The sequence below is a fragment of the Sebastes fasciatus genome, chromosome 13 (assembly GCF_043250625.1).
Source record: "Sebastes fasciatus isolate fSebFas1 chromosome 13, fSebFas1.pri, whole genome shotgun sequence".
Taxonomy (NCBI): Eukaryota; Metazoa; Chordata; class Actinopteri; order Perciformes; family Sebastidae; genus Sebastes; species Sebastes fasciatus.
Genome location: NC_133807.1, coordinates 26,400,142 through 26,421,232, shown reverse-complemented (window position 1 = coordinate 26,421,232; position 21,091 = coordinate 26,400,142). Strand labels below are relative to the sequence as shown.

Genomic DNA, 21,091 nt, shown 5'->3' with positions numbered 1-21,091 from the left:
CAACAAAGCCAGGTAATAATGACTATTATGATGCGTTCAGGCTCTATTCAGTAAAAATTAGTATTGGGCAAAGATAAATTCTATCGTTATCATGATGTGTTCAAGTGTAATCTTGTAAAATGTAGTTTTTGGTAAGAAACTTGAATAAATCGATAATAGAGAGGGGATTATAACCTGTTTAACTTCCAAACAAAAAACAGTATGCACACTGTAATAAAGGAGTGTATGTTGAATTAAAGAGGATTTATTGTTTTACTTTTGTTTTTACGGTGGTATCAAATTGGTATCGACAATCGTGGAATTTCACTAGTACTGGTATTGACTACAAAATTTCTGGTAACTAGACATCCCTACATGGAGAGAGAGAGAGAGACAGAGAGTGCTGGCTTGGCCGTGTGCCTATAAACCTGCAGTGAAACAGGGAGAAAATAAATGAGGAAAGGACTTACTGGCAAGGGCCTTCTCATAGTTCTTCCCCATGGCAACAAAGTTCCGTAAGCAGGGGTTGAACTGCTCCATGATGGTCTGAAAGAGAAAACAAGAGATAAATGGGAGGTAGGGCTTTCACTTATCAGCAGAGCGGGGTCATGGGCAGAGAAGAAAAGACTTCTTACACATCGCTCTCTTCATTCTCTCTCACACTTCTTCCTGCCTCTCTTTTTTTTCCCTCTCTCCGATACACAAGCCTCCTTCAGCTGCACAAAATCTGTCTCGCAACAGAGCGGAACAGCCATCAACACAATCTTTGGACACTTAAGTGGTTTGTCTTGAATGTTAATAAGGGCAGGAATGGCTTCCTACACTTACATCCTGCCCTCTTATAGTGAGAAATAGTCCAGGCTGGAGAGGATGGGGTTGATGATGATGGTGGCGGAGGAGTGGGAGAGGCACTTGTGAAATTTACATCGACAGGATGCATGTAGAGCATTAGATGATAGACACCAAGGGTCATTATGGCTGCAGAGCAGTGTAGATATACAGACATGGCCATAATTCATCAGCATCTAGACTTAAAAGTCCTGTTATAACATTATATATCTTTATTAGGGCTGTAAAAATGTTAACGAAATAATAACTTGTTAAGGAGGTTAAATAACGCTCCAAACTTGCGCTAAATTTTGGTGCAGAAAAACTGGCATGGCCATTTTCAAAGAGGTCCCTTGACCTCTGACCTCAAGATATGTGAATGAAAATGGGTTCTATGGGTACCCACGAGTCTCCCCTTTACAGACATGCCCACTTTATGATAATCACATGCAGTTTGGGGCAAGTCATAGTCAAGTCAGCACACTGACAGCTGTTTTCTGTTGGGCTTGAGTTTGCCATGTTATGATTTGGGCATATTTTTAATGCAAAATGCAGTACCTGTGAGGGTTTCTGAACAATATTTGTCATTGTTTTGTGTTGTTAATTGATTTCCAGTAATTCATATTTACATACATTTGCATAAAGCAGCATATTTGCCCACTCCCATGTTGATAAGAGTATTAAATACTTAACAAATCTCCCTTTAAGGAACATTTTGAACAAATAAAACATGTGCGATTAATTTGGACAATCATGTGATAAATATTTTAATCGATTGACAACCCTAATCTTTATATAATTCAAGTCTTTTAAGAAACAATCTCATTTACAGTATAAGAAGAAACTGAGCAGATTTTTTTTGTCACGGCAGCAGTAATATGCTGCGTTACTGTAGAGATACAGTATCATACATCATCGGCGTAAAGGCAGAGATGCCTGACATCTCCCAACATCATCGTTTCCTCCACCTCTCCTTCCTCTGCCTGTGCTCCTCCAGGGCTTCCTCCAATTAGCCGGTCCCCAGTCAGCTAGTCAGGAACAGCCAGGGGACAGAGACAGGGACAACCACAACATTGCTGCAGCAGCAGTCCCTACACAAGCCATCAATACTGCAGGAGAATACTTAATAATCTACTTCTAGCCTGGATTCACACCGTGGCAGAAGAATATGGCAAGGTGCCACCAGCGTCAACCTGAAACAACCCCGGCAGCTCATCCTGAAAATCATATGCCTCTCATCTTCAGTCAAACCTCAGCGTTTTTGCTTTTGCCTTCATCTCGCTGTCTGTCTTTTGTTTTTAATGAGAGCCAAGATTTGGATAGGACGGTATAAAGTTGTGTGTGCGCATGCTTTGGTGTGTATCCCGTCAGGAGTCGAAGCTCAAGTGGCTTGAGTGCAGCACAGCCCACCTACAGTAGAAATACCAGTGAGTCAGACATACATCACTAATACTTTAATTACCAACAGTAACTACTTTACTATGCCTCTCCGTTGCATCTAAAGCTGTAGTCAGTCACCACCAATTACAACTGTAAAAGATGCAGCCCGACCTATTGTATACAGTTTTTGACTGAGTATACATGTTTACGTACGTATTAGTACGGATTGTTTCTAGGGCTGTAACTAATGATTATTTTCAGTATTGATTAATATCCCAATTATTTTCTAAATAAAAAAATCCGCACTAACCCTTTCAGTTACTTCCAAATTTAGCACAGCTAACTTTGACCCAGCTAGTGCTAGCGTTCACATTATTCATAACAATATTGATTAGCTTCTATTAGCTTAATTTAGTAACCTACGTCACTGCTTTGCCAACAGCTGAGTGAGCGTTTACATTTGGAAAAAAAAAACGGGAAAAAACGGTGATGGACCCGCCCTTTAAGAAGCTGGAACCAGCAAATGCAATCATCAAAATAGTTGCTGACTTATTTTATGTTGATCAACTAAATCTGTTATTTGTTGCAGCTCTAATTGTTTCCATAGTTTCAGAAGTATGCTAACCTGTGAAAAAATTTAAAACCACCGTAAATTCTGGTCGTTGTGGCAGAAAATATAAACGAGTAAGAAGAGTGAGCAAAAAGACGTGTTATTTCGGTTCCCGTGGATATTAGCTGGCTGAGCTCAGGGGTCACCGTCCTCCCTGTTAAGCTCCTGTCTGTTAACTGGGTCTAGCCCTCCAGCAAAATGGACTCGCAGCAGGTCTGTGCTTGCAGCTCTCGAGAGCACAGCGAGAGAAACTTACTTTGAAAACACAACAGTTGTTCCTGAAGGAAGAAATGTTCTAAAAAAAAGGAGAGCATATTAATACTGCAGACTCTTGAATACACAGCTGATTGTTTTTTTTACAGAGGGCATCGCGTCAGCTTATTGTTTTACATAAACTCATTCCCGAGCTACCATGAAGAGACAGAGCTTTATAAACTACTCTGAACAGCAACTCCTGTTTAAATGAGCTCCCTTTATTTACCATCTGGCTTTGTTAGGCTAATATACAAGAAAAATAGGAGCATAATTGGGGAGAATCCCATCTTCAAGCACACACAAAGCGCTCGTATAAAAAGGTATCCCCGCTCCCGCTGCCTCTGGGAAGATAAAAGACAAACACATCCCTCAGGACCTCGCTACAGAAATGTTTATACCTAAATGTTTCTTCGCGCTGCCTCATTCTGATGTAAAGTGCATCTCACAGATGAGGATAGGGTCACATGAGTGTGTGCAAATCGCACACACGCATACATCAGCGTGTACTCGTGCACACACCTACATTAATACAAGGCTTTATAATAAAGAGTGGTGGTGTTTGAAACCGGTGGGAGGATTACATAACAAAGCAAAGCCCTGTGCAGCATCATTACGGCACACTCTCCCACTGAGGAAGCCAAAGGTAGCTGACACCGGCCCGACCGCCTTTCTTACACATACTGTACAACACACACACGCTGACCCACTGCCACTGAATAAACACACAGAAAATGCAGTTACAGAACATCACAATGCACCCTTATGCAATGGTTCGATATCTTAGTTATTCCTCTTTTTTTGTGCATTTTCCTACGAATGTCCGGCAACACGTAACAATTTTCACACATTACATGCATACAGTCTTTTCAAAATAAACTTCTGCACAGTACGATTAATCGATTAGTTGTCAACGATTAAATTAATCGCCAACTGTTTTGATAATCAATTAAATCGGTTTGAGTAATTGTTGATGAAAAAAAGGTCACAATTCTCTGATTCCAGCTTCTTAAATGTGAATATTTTCTGGTTTCTTCACTCCTCTATGACAGTAAACTGAATATCTTTGAGTTGACGACGTCATCTTGGGCTTTACGAAACACTGATCATCCTTTTTCCCCATTTTCTTGCATTTCATAGACCAAACAACTAATCGATTAATCGAGAAAATGATCGACAGATTAATCGACAATGAAAATAATTGTTTGTTGCTTCTCTACTTCCCATGAAACAACTTGTTTAGGTTTAGGCAAAAAAACTACATGGATAGGTTTAAGTAAAGATCATGGTTTGGGGGAAAATAACTACGGAAGAGGCGTAACTTAAGTACGGATGTTACGTGACAAATCAATGTTGACTTCTGGTTTCACACGGGACACAGACACCAGTCTCCCTAGCAAAGCAAAGAGCATATATTGTCACGAAGTGAAAGTCAATTGTTCATTGCATTGCAACATCAGCGACAGCAGCAAAGCTACATTTCCGCCATTTTGGACTGAAAGTGACTACCGGACGCCAGTAAAACGTCCGCCTAAAAAGTGCCGTACAAAAGTAAAACAAAATTATTTCTATTCTATTGTCATATTCTATCAAAACGGCCTGTGTTGAACAATAAAATATTATCAATATTAGCGTTTTCAGTCCAAAATGGCGGCAGCAGCTGTTGTCAAAAAACACGGAGTTTCGTCTCTTTGCTTTTATACTCGAAAGGTGTTTTTTGACCCATCCATCCACCCGATCTCCTCCCTACGTGGCATTTGTCGCTCTTTATATTTCCTGGTTCACGATTACATGGATTTCGTGGAATATATACGAGTTACAGTGCATTACTTTTCATAGTTATAGCTACAAGCAGTGTATGAGAACAGCCTGAACATAAAGCATTGGATGTTTAGCCATGGATATAAATAAGAGACATAAATTGCAGCGACATGCAGCTAAGGGGAAGTGAAGAGAAAAAAACACACTGAGGTAGTTTCTTTCTTCGTCTCTTCCCATTGTTGCTAAATTTGTCATCCCAGTTCTCTTGTACTACATTGTTACCCTAATTGTGGCAGCTAATTGGGAAATGGGGCCAGGAGGCGACATGAAGAGAGAGAGAGACCGAATGAGAAAGAGAGAGAGAGATCCAGCAAGTGATTGAGTAGAAAATTGCGAGCAAAGGTGTATGGGTAATCATGTATTGTGTATCCCTTCCCATTGAAACACTCCTCTGTATCATCTTTCACTTACAGAAATAATAAAATAAGAAACATGTCACGGCTGAAGAGGTGTAATCTTTCCCTTTGCGGAGACGGAGAAGCTGTCCATTTCGTGACTGCCTACACGAGGACTGAATGAATTCATTACCAGCACTCAGACCAAAAATTAAAGCAAACAATTAAAAAAAAAGAGGGCAGAGAGCAGAGAAATGTCTCCTACAAAAATGAATCAAATCTGTTTGACACCAATTTGTGCTGTGAGGTGAGACGGGAAGAATATGGAGAACTCAGGATTATAAATGCTGCAGATAAGGGAAAACACAGCATTATAAATTGACGGCGTGGAAGTAGCTAACAAGGTCAGTGTATATTAAACAGATTGTTGATTCAAACATCCATCTCCGCTCATTCTGTTCCATCACACAAACGCAGTAATGACATGCAAAGGGGGTAATTTCAAAGTAACACCAGCTGATTAGAATCAGGGGGAATCACGCGCAATCAGAAGCCAGGATGCGATCATCATCATCTGTTCCTTCGCGCCTTCCCCTCGCTCCTTCCTCCTCATCCCCTCTTCTACATGGCAACTAGCCGCGGGCTTGAAAATGCCCAGGATCAGATGAGCACTGTAGCCACCAATTAGTGTATTTGTGAGAACCGTAGGGGCACGTCACGTGGCGATAGGCAGCAGAGGCAGCCGAGCCTAATGATGTAATCAGGGAGGAATGTAAAGAAAAAGGGTCATGTGCGGATGGACTTATGTCAACCGGACAGTTTCTGTCCTAATAAGGAGCAGTGTGAGTTTATACGATGGGTCTCAATCAGCTGAGACCTTTAGCATAAACTGATTAATAGTCAGGTTGCTGTGTAATCTCTTGTCTGGTTGACTCCACTGATGAGGAACCAGGAGGAGACACATCAGGATCCGGGTGTCTCACCACCTCGGCTAAGCAGTTTCCTGGGGGAAACCCTGTAGTTGTTAACACATTGAAATAGTCTTGCTAATTGTGCCCTATCATATTTTGATATCACTAATGTGAAGCTATAAAAGATAAAGCTAGTGGCGTTACTTAGTGCATGTTTACTGAAAATAAACACAGCGAGCCTGGCTAAAAGCTAGGTAAACACTTTAGTAGTTTTTGTCCAGTTAACAGTTTTAAAAATGAACTTTGCAATATGCAAACATGTGCAGAAGAAATTAACTACAATTAAATGAAGTTAAAATCAATGCCACGTTGTTTTGCCGCGGGGTGAGCTATAAATACGCATGTTATTGCAAATCTCTGCGTTCACCGCACTGCGCAAGTCAGTCAATTCCAAAATGATTGGAAAAAAAAAACCTTCAGTGCAATTTATGTGGAGTACGCTGCAGTAGACTGGCTAGCGTACTCCATAAAGATGAGTGTATATGGTTGGGGTGTTAAACCACATCTTAAACATCCAAACCTTTCCACTAACCATGCTTTAATTTGGTTTGTACTCAGATCAGCCTGTCAAAAACATATCATGCTGCCTTCAGGAGCATGCTGGAAATTAGAATTAGAATGTACATAAAGGAACAATTTAACAATGGAAAATACGTAATAAGGACAGTTAGGATTTTCTTTCTTTGTGATCAATTATTTATTTTAAGTTTCACTTGTTTCCCTTCAATCAACCCACTGAAATAAAAAAATAATCATAGAAAAAGGACCCCCCCCCACAAAAAAAACAACAAACAAACAAACAAGACGATATGAATCCCATCCCCCTACAACCCAGGAATCACATGATCATTGTAGACATAAACCAGCAGCATTCTGACGCAAGGGAATTAAATAATTATGCTAATATGGAGGACATTACCATAAATATCTAATTCCTGAATAAAGTTCCACTCACCGGCGGCACGAATGCTCGTCTATCGGCGCATTTTCACCAAATTTCGGGTTGGAGGGCGACTCAACACTTTCCATTAATTTCTTATGGAAAGCAGGAGAAGCAGTCGCCCAGTGCATGGTGGGAATGTTGCGGCGAGTTGGAGAGGGTCTGTATTTGCATACATTTTAAAATCTAAACTTGATGCAAATGAGCCCGTCGAGCACGACGCGTCCAACTCACGAAACTTGGACCAAGCTGTGAAACTACGCGATCTAGTTCTAAAATGAAACGAGATTCAGTAGTGGCATCACCTATTACTCGCTTAAATTGTATTCAGAAATAGATTTTGGTGGATTGTTTAGACGGAATAACAGAAAGTTTACGAGCAGGCCGCCATGTTGTTTCCTGTTTGAAATGGCGAGCAGAAAACCAGGAACCAATCAGGTGCATTCAACGATCGGGTACGTCACCGCTTGAACGGCCAGTTGAGTGGAGCAGCGTGTCTTCTAGTATCCTTGCAGGACCTGTTGGACATGTACCGCTGGATTTAACATTATAGACATGACCACTGACTATTTGTACAACAATTTAGCCACAAATTCACAGACACGGTCCAGCCATATACTCGGTTTTCACCGAGTCTTGTTAAACTATTCCTACTGTTGTCGTAACTGAGAATGGCAGACTTGTTCTATATTGGAGAGACAACAGCCACTTGTAATGGGTTGCATTCCGCACAAATGTTATTACATTTCGCCGGAAGAATGCCAATTTAATTTAAAGTTCATGCTCAAAAAGGAAAGTCAATGTTTTGACTTCTTCCATCTCCTCATAAGGGATTGTGGCAAACTTCTGTTAAATGTTAGATTTAAAGATCAACATCAGTTCCCTGCAAAACAGAGTTATCGAGGGGACCACACAGCAGGGGATGTGGATTCACAAGGAGTCTAAAAATCACTGCAGAGCTACTGTACAAGTGAAGGGAACACAGCCAACTTCTCACTGTAATACAGCTAAAAGACGGGTTACGCTTATTTCAGAGCAAAGTCCAGGTATACACTTTGAGTGGATGCCAAGAAGAAGTCCTTCTTGCATACCTAAAGCCTTACTAACATGCAGTAGGCACAACATGTGCTTTCAGTAGGAGCCAGGGCGGACATCAAATCCAAGAACGCCGCGTGAATATTTGTGTCCTTTCCAAGTTGTATTGAGCAGAGCAAACTTCTCAGCATCGTGAGCTGAGAGGAGACTCTGTACAGTTTGAGAGCAGCTCTCGTGTTCCTTTGTTATAAAAGTGCACAGAGTATATAATTCAGTCAAACACAGACGGGGATCCATAGACGTTCTTCTAACTTTGCTAAGTGCCAAGCAATTCTTTACTAAAGACTGACAGTTCCACACTTGTTCTTGTGTTAAAAATAATGATGTTGCTTACATCATGCAACACTCACTGAATAAAATGGGTCATGCTAACATGACAGATTGATAGGACCATTACGTTTTCTTAAATTTAGCAGTGTATTTTAAAACTACGCCTATCTGTGGGTAAAGGTTTTATCTCTTCTGACTTGGGTGAATGAGAAGGATTTTTCTGCACGTCAGAGACTTCAACAATGAAAAGCTGGCCTCTTGTGATCTCTTAGTCCACCTCGAGCTAGCAACATGCAAGTTATTACAGCTTATTAGTGACCAATTATCCAATTATGGGTTATAGCCGCAGAAGTCACATTAAAACTCATGACCCGGCAGAGTCAGGAAGAGAACAAAAACAATTATGTAAGGGCTCCGTTGTCAGTTAAAGTTTGTAATTGTTGTTCTGCACCTTCTGGAGGCCTAATTATGTTTTTGTCCAGCGTGACTCAGACAGTGCTAACCAAGGAAACTCACCTGTTGGACGCATGCAAAAGGATGCATCTCCCCATTAATCTTGAATCACCTCTTATTAACATTTGTCATATGACACGCCCCATGCTCTTTCCTTTCTCTGCTATGCAAATCCGCCTTGCTATCGAGACTGCGTGGCAGGTGATTAGGGCTGCAACTACAATTGTACCGATACCGAGACCAGTATTGGAACTGCCCAAAGTATCGGCAAGTACGCCGGTCTATGCACCGAGCCAATACCATAATTTATTAACCCAGACAAAAAAATCAACTTGTTTAACAGGAAATCTATTCTTCTCTACCGCTCCAAAACAGGAGCCCATCACTGTCGCCCTGGATGTATCATGGCTGCCACTGGCAACTACTGTTTTAGAAGCAGCGAAGAAGAACTGATATCAGGTAGTTTGTCATGTGACGATAGCAAACAAAATCAGTGCGGTGCTAGTAACGAGTGTAACGGTAAAGGTAGTCAGAGCAAGGCAATATTTCACAGTGGAAAACAACAAGTGAAACGGCGATATGTACAGTATGTAAGGCTTCAGTTTCGATGGGTGGCAGGATGCATGTATTTGTTAATGTTTTACAAAGCGTTTAACCTGAGTCAGGCCATACAACAAAGATAGTAATCATATCACATCCATGCGTAGTAAACAGCTGTTAAATAATAATAATAACTATATCTTTTTTTCACGCTGGGACCAGATCGGTACTCGTTATTGGCCGATACCGCACGTTCAGGTATCGGAATCGGTTTCGGGAAGGGAAAAATAGTAGCGGAACAAATCTAGCTGCAACTAAAAATTCTTTTTATTGTCGATTAATCTGTTGATTATGTTCTTAATTAGTTGTTTGGTCTATAAAATGTCAGAAAATGGTGAAAAATGTCGATCAGTGTTTCCTAAAGCCCAAGATGACGTCCTCAAATGTCTTGTTTTGTCCACAACTCAAAGATATTCAGTTTACTGTCATAGAGGAGTAAAGAAACCAGAAAAATATTCGCATTTAAGAAGCTGGAATCAGAGATTTTTAACTTTTGGCGATTCATTTAATAGTTGATTAATCGATTAATTGTTGCCGCTTTACATGTCAAAGCTAAAAGGTAGAGGAGAAAGGTACAGGCTTATCATTCGTAATCATTTTTCATGAACTTGTGATCCAGAAGGCAAATATCAGCTGTTTATGTAACGTGTGCTTTATCTGTAAACTTCCTCAACCTCTGCAACACATCTAAAACAACACATGCTATGTCATGTGGGAGGAAAATACTTAGTCATGTTGGAGGTGCCTCCCACCTTGCAAAGAAAAGTACTCCTTACACTTTGGTAAATGTTGTCACTAGGGCTGTCAAAGTTTAAGCGATAAAACACGTTAACGCAAATTTGTTTTAACGCCACTAATTTCTTTAACACTTTAATGCAATCGATCTTTCGGAGGTTGTACCGGGCTCAGTTTTAAAGCCAGAGTGAAGATACTGGCATCATATGAAACTAGAAAACTTAAGTCATACTAGCTTGTCCGGAAGAAGGTTAAATAACGCTCCAAATTTATGCTAAATTTGGGCGAGGAAAAACGGGCATGGCCAGTTTCAAACACACTGACAGCTGTTGTTGCCTGTTGGGCTTCAGTTTGCCTTGTTATAATTTGAGCATATTTTGTATGCTAAATGCAGTACCTGTGAGGGTTTCTGGACAATTTTGTCTTTGTTTTGTGTTGTCAATTGATTTCAAATAATTAACATATACATACATGAAAAATGTGCAATTAATAACGATTAACTATGGACAATCATGCCATTAATCATGATCAAATATTTCAATCAATTGATAGCCCTATTGCCACCAATAGATACATTATAAGAGGCTTTTGAGGCCAGTGAAATGGCACAATGTTGTCACATTCAATCAGACATGATGCTTGATGACCCCAAAGTCGTCTAGAAGGGGTCTCAGATGGAGGAGGAAAAACCTCTCATCACCTCTCATACAGGTTCTTTGGCCTGCAGTGTCTGCTGCTGCCAGACAAACAAATCATTTGCTCGCCAGAGACCAACTATTTACTGTGTTTGTTTGCTTTGTTGTCATCTGCAGCCAGTGTGACCCCCCCCCCACACTCCACTCAGCCACTCATCTAACCCAAGACAGGCGCTGGTTACCACAGCAACCAAGACCCAGACCTATTTGCTAGCTTTAGTTCTTTGACCAGCAAAAAAACACCCATTCATTTTGGAGGAGGATCGAAATGTCTCACTCTGAAATCCCTCAAAATAATGTTCTAGTCAATTATGAAAGGCTCAAAAGCAGGAAGTTAATAAAACAGCCAGCAGAGATTGTTGTTTCTCCAAAATGACCATCAAATGAAATAACAAAACAACACATTGTGAAATGACGAACTTCATTTCAGTGTGGGTTGCTTCACTGGTGAGATGAAGAGCAGTCACATTTTGCATGGCAGCTTTAAAGCTTTCAGAAAAGGCGGTTTATGAATTATGGATGTATTGTGTGAGGGTCCCACGGCTGACCTCCTCCTTACAACATTCAGATTTCAACACAGCCATACACAGACAGAAAACCATGTATATTTAGTGATTAACAAATTTAAACTCAAAATACATTTATAGCTCCTATTTAAGTGCCCCACAGTGCTCTCGTCTTTCTGAGTGCTCAGTTAATCTGAATGCGACATTATGGAGGTGGCAATATTTTTCACCGTCTGTCTTTTATTTCATACAGATGCCTCTCAGGGAGCCTGTAAAAATGTACATCCTGCTATATTGCCAGTTAATACAGACTTTGTACAGGGGCAAGCAGGAACATAATTTAAAGAGGACCTATTATGTTTATTTTCAGGTTCATACTTGTATTTTGGGTTTCTACTAGAACATGTTTACATGCTTTAATGTTCAAAAACACTTTATTTTTCTCATACCGGCTGTGCTGCAGCACCTCTTTTCACCCTCTGTCTGAAACACTCTGTTTGAGCTCCTCCCCTTCCGAAAAGCCCAGTCTGCTCTGATTGGTCAGCTGACCCACTCTGTTGTGATTGGTCAATTGAAACAAACTCTTCGGACTCTGCTCCAGCTCCGCTCTAACTAGCTTTGTTTGAGGACGTGCCAAACTAGCCGCTAGGCAGGTATCATACAAATGTGTTACTTGGTGACATCACCACGTTACGGAAGAAAAGGCGGGACTTCAAGCGAGGCGTTTCAGGAAGTTCAGGAGCAGTGTTTCTGTGGGGGAGGGTAACTCCCTTTCGCGTGGACTTTGGGCTTTGTAACTTTGCAGACATTTTACATGCACAAAAACCTATATAACGCCATAAGGGAAAGGGAAAAGCACAAAACCATATTAGGTCCTCTTTAAATAGGAGATGTAAATGCATTTCAACTAGGGCTTTCAAAGTTAACACAATAACATTTTAATGCCACTAATTTCTTTAACGCATTAACGCAACTTGCGATTTTTAGGTGGCAGTGGGCTCAAATTTTGAAGCTAGAGTAAATATACTGGCATCATATGAAACTAGAAAAAACCTAAGGAATCCATTGATACCAACCATGTCATACTAGCTTGTCGGGAATGAGGTTAAATAATGCTCCAAACTTACAATTAATTTTGGCGAGGAAAATCTTGTATGGCCATTTTCAAAAGGAGTCCCTTGACCTCTGACCTCAAGAATGAAAATGAAAATGGGTTCTATGGGTACCCACGAGTCTCCCCTTCACAGACATGCCCACTTTATGATAATCACATGTAGTTTGGGGCAAGTCATAGTCAAGTCAGCACACTGACACACTGAAAACTGTTGTTGCCTGTTGGGCTTGAGTTTGCCCTGTTATGATTTGAGCATATTTGTTATGCTAAATGCAGTACCTGTGAGGGTTTCTGGACGATATTTGTCATCGTTTTGTGTTGTTAATTGATTTCCAATAATAAATATATACATACATTTGCATTAAGCAAGCATATTTGTCCACTCCCATGTTGATAAGAGTATTAAATACTTGACAAATCTCCCTTTAAGGTACATTTTGAACAGATAAAAAATGTGCAATTAATTTCTGATTAATCACGATTAACTATGAACAATCATGCGATTAATCACAATTACATATTTTAATCGATTGACAGCCCTAGTTTTAATAAATAAACTACAGTAGAAGTACAGGGATGCCATAACAGTGTGTCGTATTAGTCACTTTACATCCCAATGGTAAAGTTACACTGCGTGTAAACGTCCTCACCAAAAGGAACATTCAAACCATGTGGGTATGCAAGCCCCATTTCCTACTTTCTGGTACGATAACATGACTGGTTGGGTCTCAGAGAAACACTGTGGCTGCCTGCTCAGCGAGCCCAGTGGGTGGAGTGTGGCCAATGCTGCTGAAAGTAGCAGCATCTGCCACAGAGAGACGTGCAGTAGCACCAGCCACAGGCATGTTAACTGTAGCCCGTGACCCGTAAATGTAAGACCATTGTCCACTGCCACAGTACTAACTGAAATGTTCTGTCTCTGCTTCTGTGTGTCTCTTTCAGTCTGTGTAATTACAGCTTCACCCTCCACAGTAATTAGGGACTATTTCAACAAGGATGTGGAATGTCTCCATCTATTTTTCCTTTCTCTTCATCTCCTTCTTGCTTCCACCCCCACAATAAAGCATTAAGGCTTTCTATAAAGCAAAGAAAAAACTCTTATGTTAGTGCTTTTGTGACAGATAAGTAATATTTTGGACGATCGCCACGTTAGGGTGACCTTACAGATGTTTTTTGCTATTCTGCTGATTGCTTGGAGCTTGTGGTGCACGACGAATTTTTGCGGGAACGGACAATAGCGTTTTTATCAAGGTGACTTCAAATCAACCTTTTCTGTCAGCGACGGTTAAGAAGCTTCTTTTTGCAGTCAATAATACTGTACAGTGTAGCCTCGGATTCAGCGCGGAGCATCTCCAGTCTCCGTCCTTGGGAAGAAAAAAAAAGCAGTGATGAGTAAAAGAAAAGAGAGAACGTCTCTAAACCATCCGCCCCCAGACGTGCAGAGAAGGTGGGCGTGTGGAGCAATAGTCCTCTCTCTCTGCATCGCAGTCAAAGGCACAGGGAACAAATCTGCTGTTCCACAGGCAATGAATGTTATGATATCTCCTGCAGTGTATAATGCAATCTTTTTCAAGGCCCCGAGCAGCGGCAGGCATAAACTTGTTGAAACACCATATTCTGGAGGAAGATGTTCAGGAGCTGAAGTCATTTGAAACTCCATTAAATGGCATATTATAAGGCAAGTGGTGCCTGATGTGATATAGTGCTAGTAAATAAAGTGATGGATGGCGTCATCACTAACCACACAGCACTGTATATACACAGCAGACAGGGTTTACGCCGGACCCCGTATGAAGCGTCAATTACGACAGGTTCAACATATCCATCTTTATCTCCGTCTGAAACAAATAATCCATCACTTTTCCCTCCCTCTCACTCGCCTTCACAAACTGCAAGTCTTTTTAGCACAATGATATGACAGAAACACATAAGAATAATGGCACGTTGTTGCTAAGAGACCACCTGTTCAGATCTCCCACATGAGATTGTGGTGAAACTGTTAGTCCTCTTATCATTATCAGAATATCATTCATTCGAGTGTAGCGAATGTCACGACAATATTTTAACTGAGAGAGGATTATATAATCTTTTAGGGCAGAAAAAACTGCATTTTTAGATCAGGCGTTTTTTTATATCAGTCAACCTACTGAAGCAGACACAATGAAGCTAACCAGAGAGCGTTGAGTAATGCCAAAACAACTATTTTGCCCTCCTCATAACAGCCATTTGAGAAAATGGCAGCCACTGTTTTCCAGGCTGTGTGTTGACGATTAGGGAGTGGCGCTGCATGGGAAAATGAGTGTTGTCCTGAGGGCTGGTTAGAAACGAGACACACCCTTCTATTCCCTTACCTGTCAGGGTGTGTTCAAAAACCTGCACCACACAAAACGTCCTGTGACAAAGACTCTGAATAAATACAAGTAAAAGTTCTACCGCGCTGAAGGGCGTGATCAACCGCCTTGTTACCATGCAACCTAAAACCTGGCGATTAAAAGGTTTCATTATTGGCTGATTTAACACAGTTCTTCTTCAGCCACATTAATCTGTTTGTTCACTTCAGTGTGTCCTCCCCACCTCCCCCCTCCTCAAAGCCAGGTCGGCGCTCAGACTTCATCCACCGGCATGCTAAGAGGCTTGACCCCCGGGGCGCCACCTCTCTCTTCAAACACCCGGCGACAGGGCCAGCTGGTGGAGATGACTGTGGCGCACGCACAAACACGGAAGCACCGAGTGTCAGTCTTAAGTATCCGTCTCACCCTGTCAGCATGGGGATGACTACATGCCAAACGCAGCGTCTGGAACTGCCTGTCTTATCTGAGGGAGGAGAATTGAAGTGAGTCACGGAGGATCACGCTGGGATTGCTGGGTTTTACCGGGGTTGACTCCCCCGTTGATTAAGATAAAGTCATCCCAGAAAGCTAAGGAGTGCCTCTGGCCTTTACCAAAGGAACAACGCTCGCCGTGTGAGATGCTGAATCTCCAGTCTCGCCCTCGCCGCGCTTACACTCCCAGCCCTGTTAAACACACACGCTCAACTGGGCTAACATGAGTCACAGCGGTGCAGTTACCCCCCATCTCCTCCTCCTGCGATTACTCAGTATCTGCCCAGCTGCTGGGCTGCAATGACTTCGCAGCCGCCGTATGTTTTTAGATCTCCTCTTCCTCGGGAGAGGTCTGCTCGCATACATAGCAGACAAAAAACGTCTACGGAGGCTTTCACATGTGTATCGTGGAGAGAAATGGGGGCAGGGTTACAGCAGGGAGCGAGTGTTGTGGAAGTCCCGTTGTTTTCCTCCAAAGTTAGTGTTTTGTGTTAGGAGCTTGACAGTCTCCATGTTTAATCATCAGTGCAAACAATCAGCATTATAAAACAGTAAAAAGCTACAGAAAGTCACACTGTGGATATAACATTAGGGGAGACATCAAAATTGAGTCTCACTCTGCACTATGTTAAGAAATATTCAGTCCTTCCGTCTGTGCTACTAACGACCGGCTGAACTCTGGTACAGTTTTTAGATTTTGGATACATTTTGCATCTTTTCAACAACTTGCATAAGTTCTTGGAAAGAGAGATAACTGGTTGCTCTGTGTATTCAAGGCAAAATGTGTCAGGTGCTCTAGGAAAATAGGAAAAAAATCAGGATAGACAGGAAGGCAATCCAGGCACTCCCAAACACTAAAACAAGTGGCAACGAGGAAGCAAATGTATTAAAAAGCTTTTATTGTAGTGGCTAAATCATTTAAAAATTCAACATGTTTCGACCACTGTAGGTCTCCTAGTTTGTTTGTTTTAAATACTATTTTTAGGGCTTTTTGGCCTTTATTTGATAGTACAGTGGATAAGGGAAAAGGGAAGAGAGAGAGCGGGGTCGACATGCAGCAAAGGGCCGCGGGTTGGATTCAAACCCGGGCCGCTGCGTTAAGGGCGCATAGGTCTCCTAGTTTTTAACACAGGCTGTAAAACAAACATGGGAGGCTATACAGAGAGAAGAAAAATATAAACATTTTACTTATTTACAGAAAGCATGTAAAGTCTATATCCTTGTTAGGACCGAGTACTTTAACACATCCAATCGATGGATCCAAAACACTTGCATAAGTCATTCTTCTTTCTTTACTTATGCAACAAGCCTCGCAGCTCCACCATTCCCTCAATGTGGCTGACAAGCTCATGACATTAAAGTCTGCACTCCAACCTATAACAACAACCAATAGCAGCAGATTGCAGTGACAAAACACGCCGATTACCGTCTATTCCTATAATAAAACAGCATCATTTTAAAAGAAAGTGTGGTTCTGAGGGTAGAAACACCTAATAACATACTGTGACAGATCGACTTTTCATCACTGGGAGTCAAATTGAATCCATCTCTTTAAATATTTAAGCGAACTAAAGAAACCCGCTTTTACACTGCAGGGTTGGTGAGGAAAGCAGGAGGAATGCCAAGTAAGCAGTGTGACTATAGATGACTCTCTCTGTGACCTCCTAGCTTTTGCCACGAGGTCAGATCCCCGGTGTGGAAGAAGGACTCTGTCTCTCCTCTCCACCGCCAATCAGCGTCCCCGGCTGTCAGGACTCTGACTCGGTGCTTTCAGCCCCACTGCTGGGCTTGTGCTTGAATGAGCCTCTACGAAGGGATCTGTCTCTTCCCCCCCGCTAAGGGTTCGGGTTCCAAACACCTACAGTGTGTCTGTGTTGATTAACCCACATTAGTAGGTGTAAATACTTGGACAAACCCCGACAGAGCATGGCGTACAATTCACAATGAGAAAGGATACACTGTAGGTTGTGTGACAAATTCAGGACAGAAATAGCCACCTGAAACGTTTGCTTCCCTTGTTGGCTCTAAAAGAAGCTGCAGTCAAGTCAGTGCTCTCTGCTCATCTGACCTCCTTTCTGATAGATGTCTATTCCCTGTAGGAGCATGAGCAGCTACCCTCTGTTAGGGGAACTACAGCTGGCTTAGGGCGCTGGGGCGAGTGACATTTAAGGGTTATTGTGTGTAAATAATAATGCCTGGGAATACATTGAAAGAGATCTCCTCCAGTGTCAGTGAGCTCGAATCAAAACAGGAACCTGAGATGGTCACAAGATACTGAGGTGTCATCACATGAAGTTTTGTTAAAGGGTAATTTGGGTGTTCTTCCAACCTATTTTCCCATGTGTTTGTGTCTAATCTTTGTGACTAATAGGGCCAACAACTTTTGAAACTGGTCCAGTATTGACGGAAAGAGACTGCAGCTGCTCACGAGGTGTAGTGTAATCCTATTGGGGCAAGCTGGCACTGTCATTTCCGTCCACTAAAAGTGCTTGTTTTTGCCATGACAGGCTCTGATTGTTTTTATAAGAGTCTGACATTGTGGAAAGAGTCTTGCTCAAGGAGACGTCTCGTTCTGAAATCTCGTGAGGTGACACGTTGCCGTAAGATAACGGTGGAAACGTGGAATACATCCATGGTGGAAACGTGAGTGCCAGCCGGGCAGAGTTTGTTGTGTTGCAGTACAGAAAGCGTAGCTAATGCTGGGCACACACTACACAAGAATCAAGCCGATTTTGGGCCCGATTCCCCTCTGTCAGCAAAGCACAGATTTTCTTATGGTTCTAAAGATTATCTTTCCAGATACTCTTGCGGTGCGAAGTATGTTAAGTGTTTTTTACATCCATGATCGGCTCGGATATCCATCCTGGCCGCACCGATTTAAAATCGTAAATATTAAACATGTTCAATATTTACGATCAGATATCCTGTTCTGTGTGTGGGGAACCCGAGGACAGTCAATGACGCAGTCACGTGGGAAAGGACGATAGCCAATTGAAAACCAAGCAGAAGAACAACAACCACAGTGATGGCAGCCGTGGCTAATGCAGGAGCTAATGCAAAACATGAAGCATAAAGTAGTAGTAAGATTGACCTCAGAAGTGGAGGACCGAGCCTGTCAGTTGCAAAAACAAGCACTTAGTGGACGTAACGTTACATTGACGCTGCTCACTTGCCCTTGCGGCTCATTTCATGGTTGCCGGTTACAGCGTTCTCCCTCAATACTGGACCAATTTCAGAAATTGTTGTCTCCATTAGTCACTTAGACACAAACTCTTGGGGAAATAGGATCCAGGTTGGAAAATACCAAAGTTACCCTCTAACATTCCTTCAGTAGGTGCCTGCAACTCTGTCTGAAACATGGCAAAGATAATGGGAGCGCTCCTTTTCCGGCGAGAAGTGATGATGAGCGGCGAGGGAGGAGCATAGCTCATAAATGGAGGGGAAAATATTTGCCGGCGGGAGGAGGCAATGCAATGGATCTGTCAGAGCGATCAATGTTTATTGTGTCTTTAATTGTTGATGAGATAACGACGCCACAGAGACAAAATTATACCAGCAATCACCTGCTGGCTGCTCTGCTGTATGTTACCGACTTCATTCATTCATTTAAAATTGCATTGTTGCAAGTTTTTACCCTGTTTGTATCAGCCATGTGCTCGAGGTAGACTTACACGCTGCTTTTGCCGCTTGATTTGGAGTGGGGCATTTGGCATATGCGCCGTCTGACACGCCTTTAAAATGGTGTGCAGACTCCGCCTACTCTGCGTACGCCAGCGTGGTAATGGTGCGGATCCCTGTGAACCAACGCCTGGACTAAGTTTGAATGAATTTCATAGCAATTATTGCTGAAATGATTTGACAATTAATGGATTAGTTGTTCCACAAACAGTTAATCAGCAACCATTTTCATACTCAAAGTCTTGCATCAAGCATTGTTAGTTAATACATGACAAATCCCCACATTAACCCCACATTAGCTGGTTCGTTTTACATCATGTTGAATGCTTTAGTTTTGGACAAAACAAGCAATTTGTATTTTGGGATCTGACAAATTATGATGGACTATTTTTTTTTATGTTTTATGCTATTTCATAGATAAAATGATCAAATAACCCTTAAATGCTGCTCTGATGCCAATCCATACTATTCTTTTCTTTTTTTTTAACTGAGACTATTTTCCCAGCACTGAGGCTTAACTATCATGCAAAGTTCACACAGGTTCTTCTTAGGCAGAACAGGTTTGAATGTTGAAACCCCTGTGGGGCAAATGTTTACTTGTTGCAACAGATAAGCCCAACCTTCTCTGCCCGTCAAACCACTCACTTCAGGAATGCAATGTCCCCATTTCAGCAGGAAAACTAGGCTATAGAAACCCACTGGTGTCTCAGGAAAAAGCCTACACTACTATACAATAGGCCTACATGTAGGAAAATACTGATTTTGTAAGAAGCTGAGAGGTGTTGCGTTTATTCTCAGAGCTGGTGTCGAGTATGTGGAGGTGGAAGACTAATCAAAAAAAAAAAAATCACCCAACTGCGCTGCTGCGCCTCTCCCTAAAGAGATTACCGAAGGGAGAAAAAAACACACGGCTCTGAATGCGTCTTAGCCAGTCAATAATAAGTCCGATTAAAGGTGGAACTGCACTGACAGCTGCATTCATTATGCACCTCCAAACTTTATTCATTAGTTGAACCTTACCTTATAGACATTTTCCGTCATACGGTGAACCTCGTCGGTGCGAGACATCGTGAAATCTTCAGCCAGGACCATAAACGGTTTTTGTTTTCCTTCAAATGTGTATCCGCGTAAAAAATGGGAGGATAAAATAATAAAACGAAGTGTGGATCAAATAATAAGGCGAAGAAACGCGCCCCGTGGAGAGAGAGAGATGATCCAGCGCTCCAGAAACAAACCACTCCAACTAAACGCACCTTCTCTCTGCACAGCTGACAGCGCGATGCTGCCTTCATGGACTCATCCACAGCGTGGGCTTTTTCCTTAAATCTCAGACGCGTCAGTAGAAGCGTTCAGAAATAAAGTCAGAAATAAAGTAAAAAAAACAGGTCACTAACATTTTACATATGTCATATAATATATCATAATTTTTTATATTTTACATATTTTATAATATATATATTTTTTAATTTGTTATTGTGTTATAAAGTGATTACAAAACAAGTGAAGACATGTGCAGGGACATATATAAAAAAAGACCAAAATATATTATACAGAGAAAGACAAATAACAAAGTACAAAAAAAACCCTGAAACAACACAAGGGGATAAAAGCAGGTTGAAGAATGTGTGTGTGTCTGATGTGTGATGTGGATAATGGATGTGTGTTTGGCATTGAATGAGGCTAGATGGTCATATATGACATATATCTACTCTTAAACACATATATATATATATCATATATCATTATACTTAAAAACACACAGTACACCAGTGATGGGATGGACAGGAGATATTCAAGAATGTAGGCTATATTGCTAAATATGGCAAAAACTAGGCTAAATTACGGTGGCCAATTTTTTTTTGTAAACAATATGTATTGGTTTTCAATAATAAATACAAATGATAAGGACAAACAATGTTCCCCCTCTCCTCACTACTTCTACTTCTCCCTTCCAATAACACAATAACAAAAAATGACACTAACAATAACACATTAGGGATGCACCGA

General features: G+C 41.6%; 1 protein-coding gene across 7 annotated transcripts in view; it reads right to left on the bottom strand.

Moving 5' to 3' along the window:
- The window catches only part of LOC141781022 (BAR/IMD domain-containing adapter protein 2-like), a 69,377-nt gene extending 49,025 nt beyond the window's left edge, over positions 1–20,352 (bottom strand). For all 7 annotated transcript variants that reach the window (XM_074656537.1, XM_074656533.1, XM_074656535.1 and 4 more), the window contains exons 1-2: positions 20,105–20,352; positions 450–525 (exon numbers count right to left, since the gene is read on the bottom strand). In XM_074656537.1, the coding sequence (XP_074512638.1) occupies positions 450–525; positions 20,105–20,176 (148 nt within the window). In that variant the 5' untranslated portion in view covers positions 20,177–20,352. The remainder of the gene's footprint in view (positions 1–449; positions 526–20,104) is intronic.
- Positions 20,353–21,091: the final 739 nt, after the last annotated feature.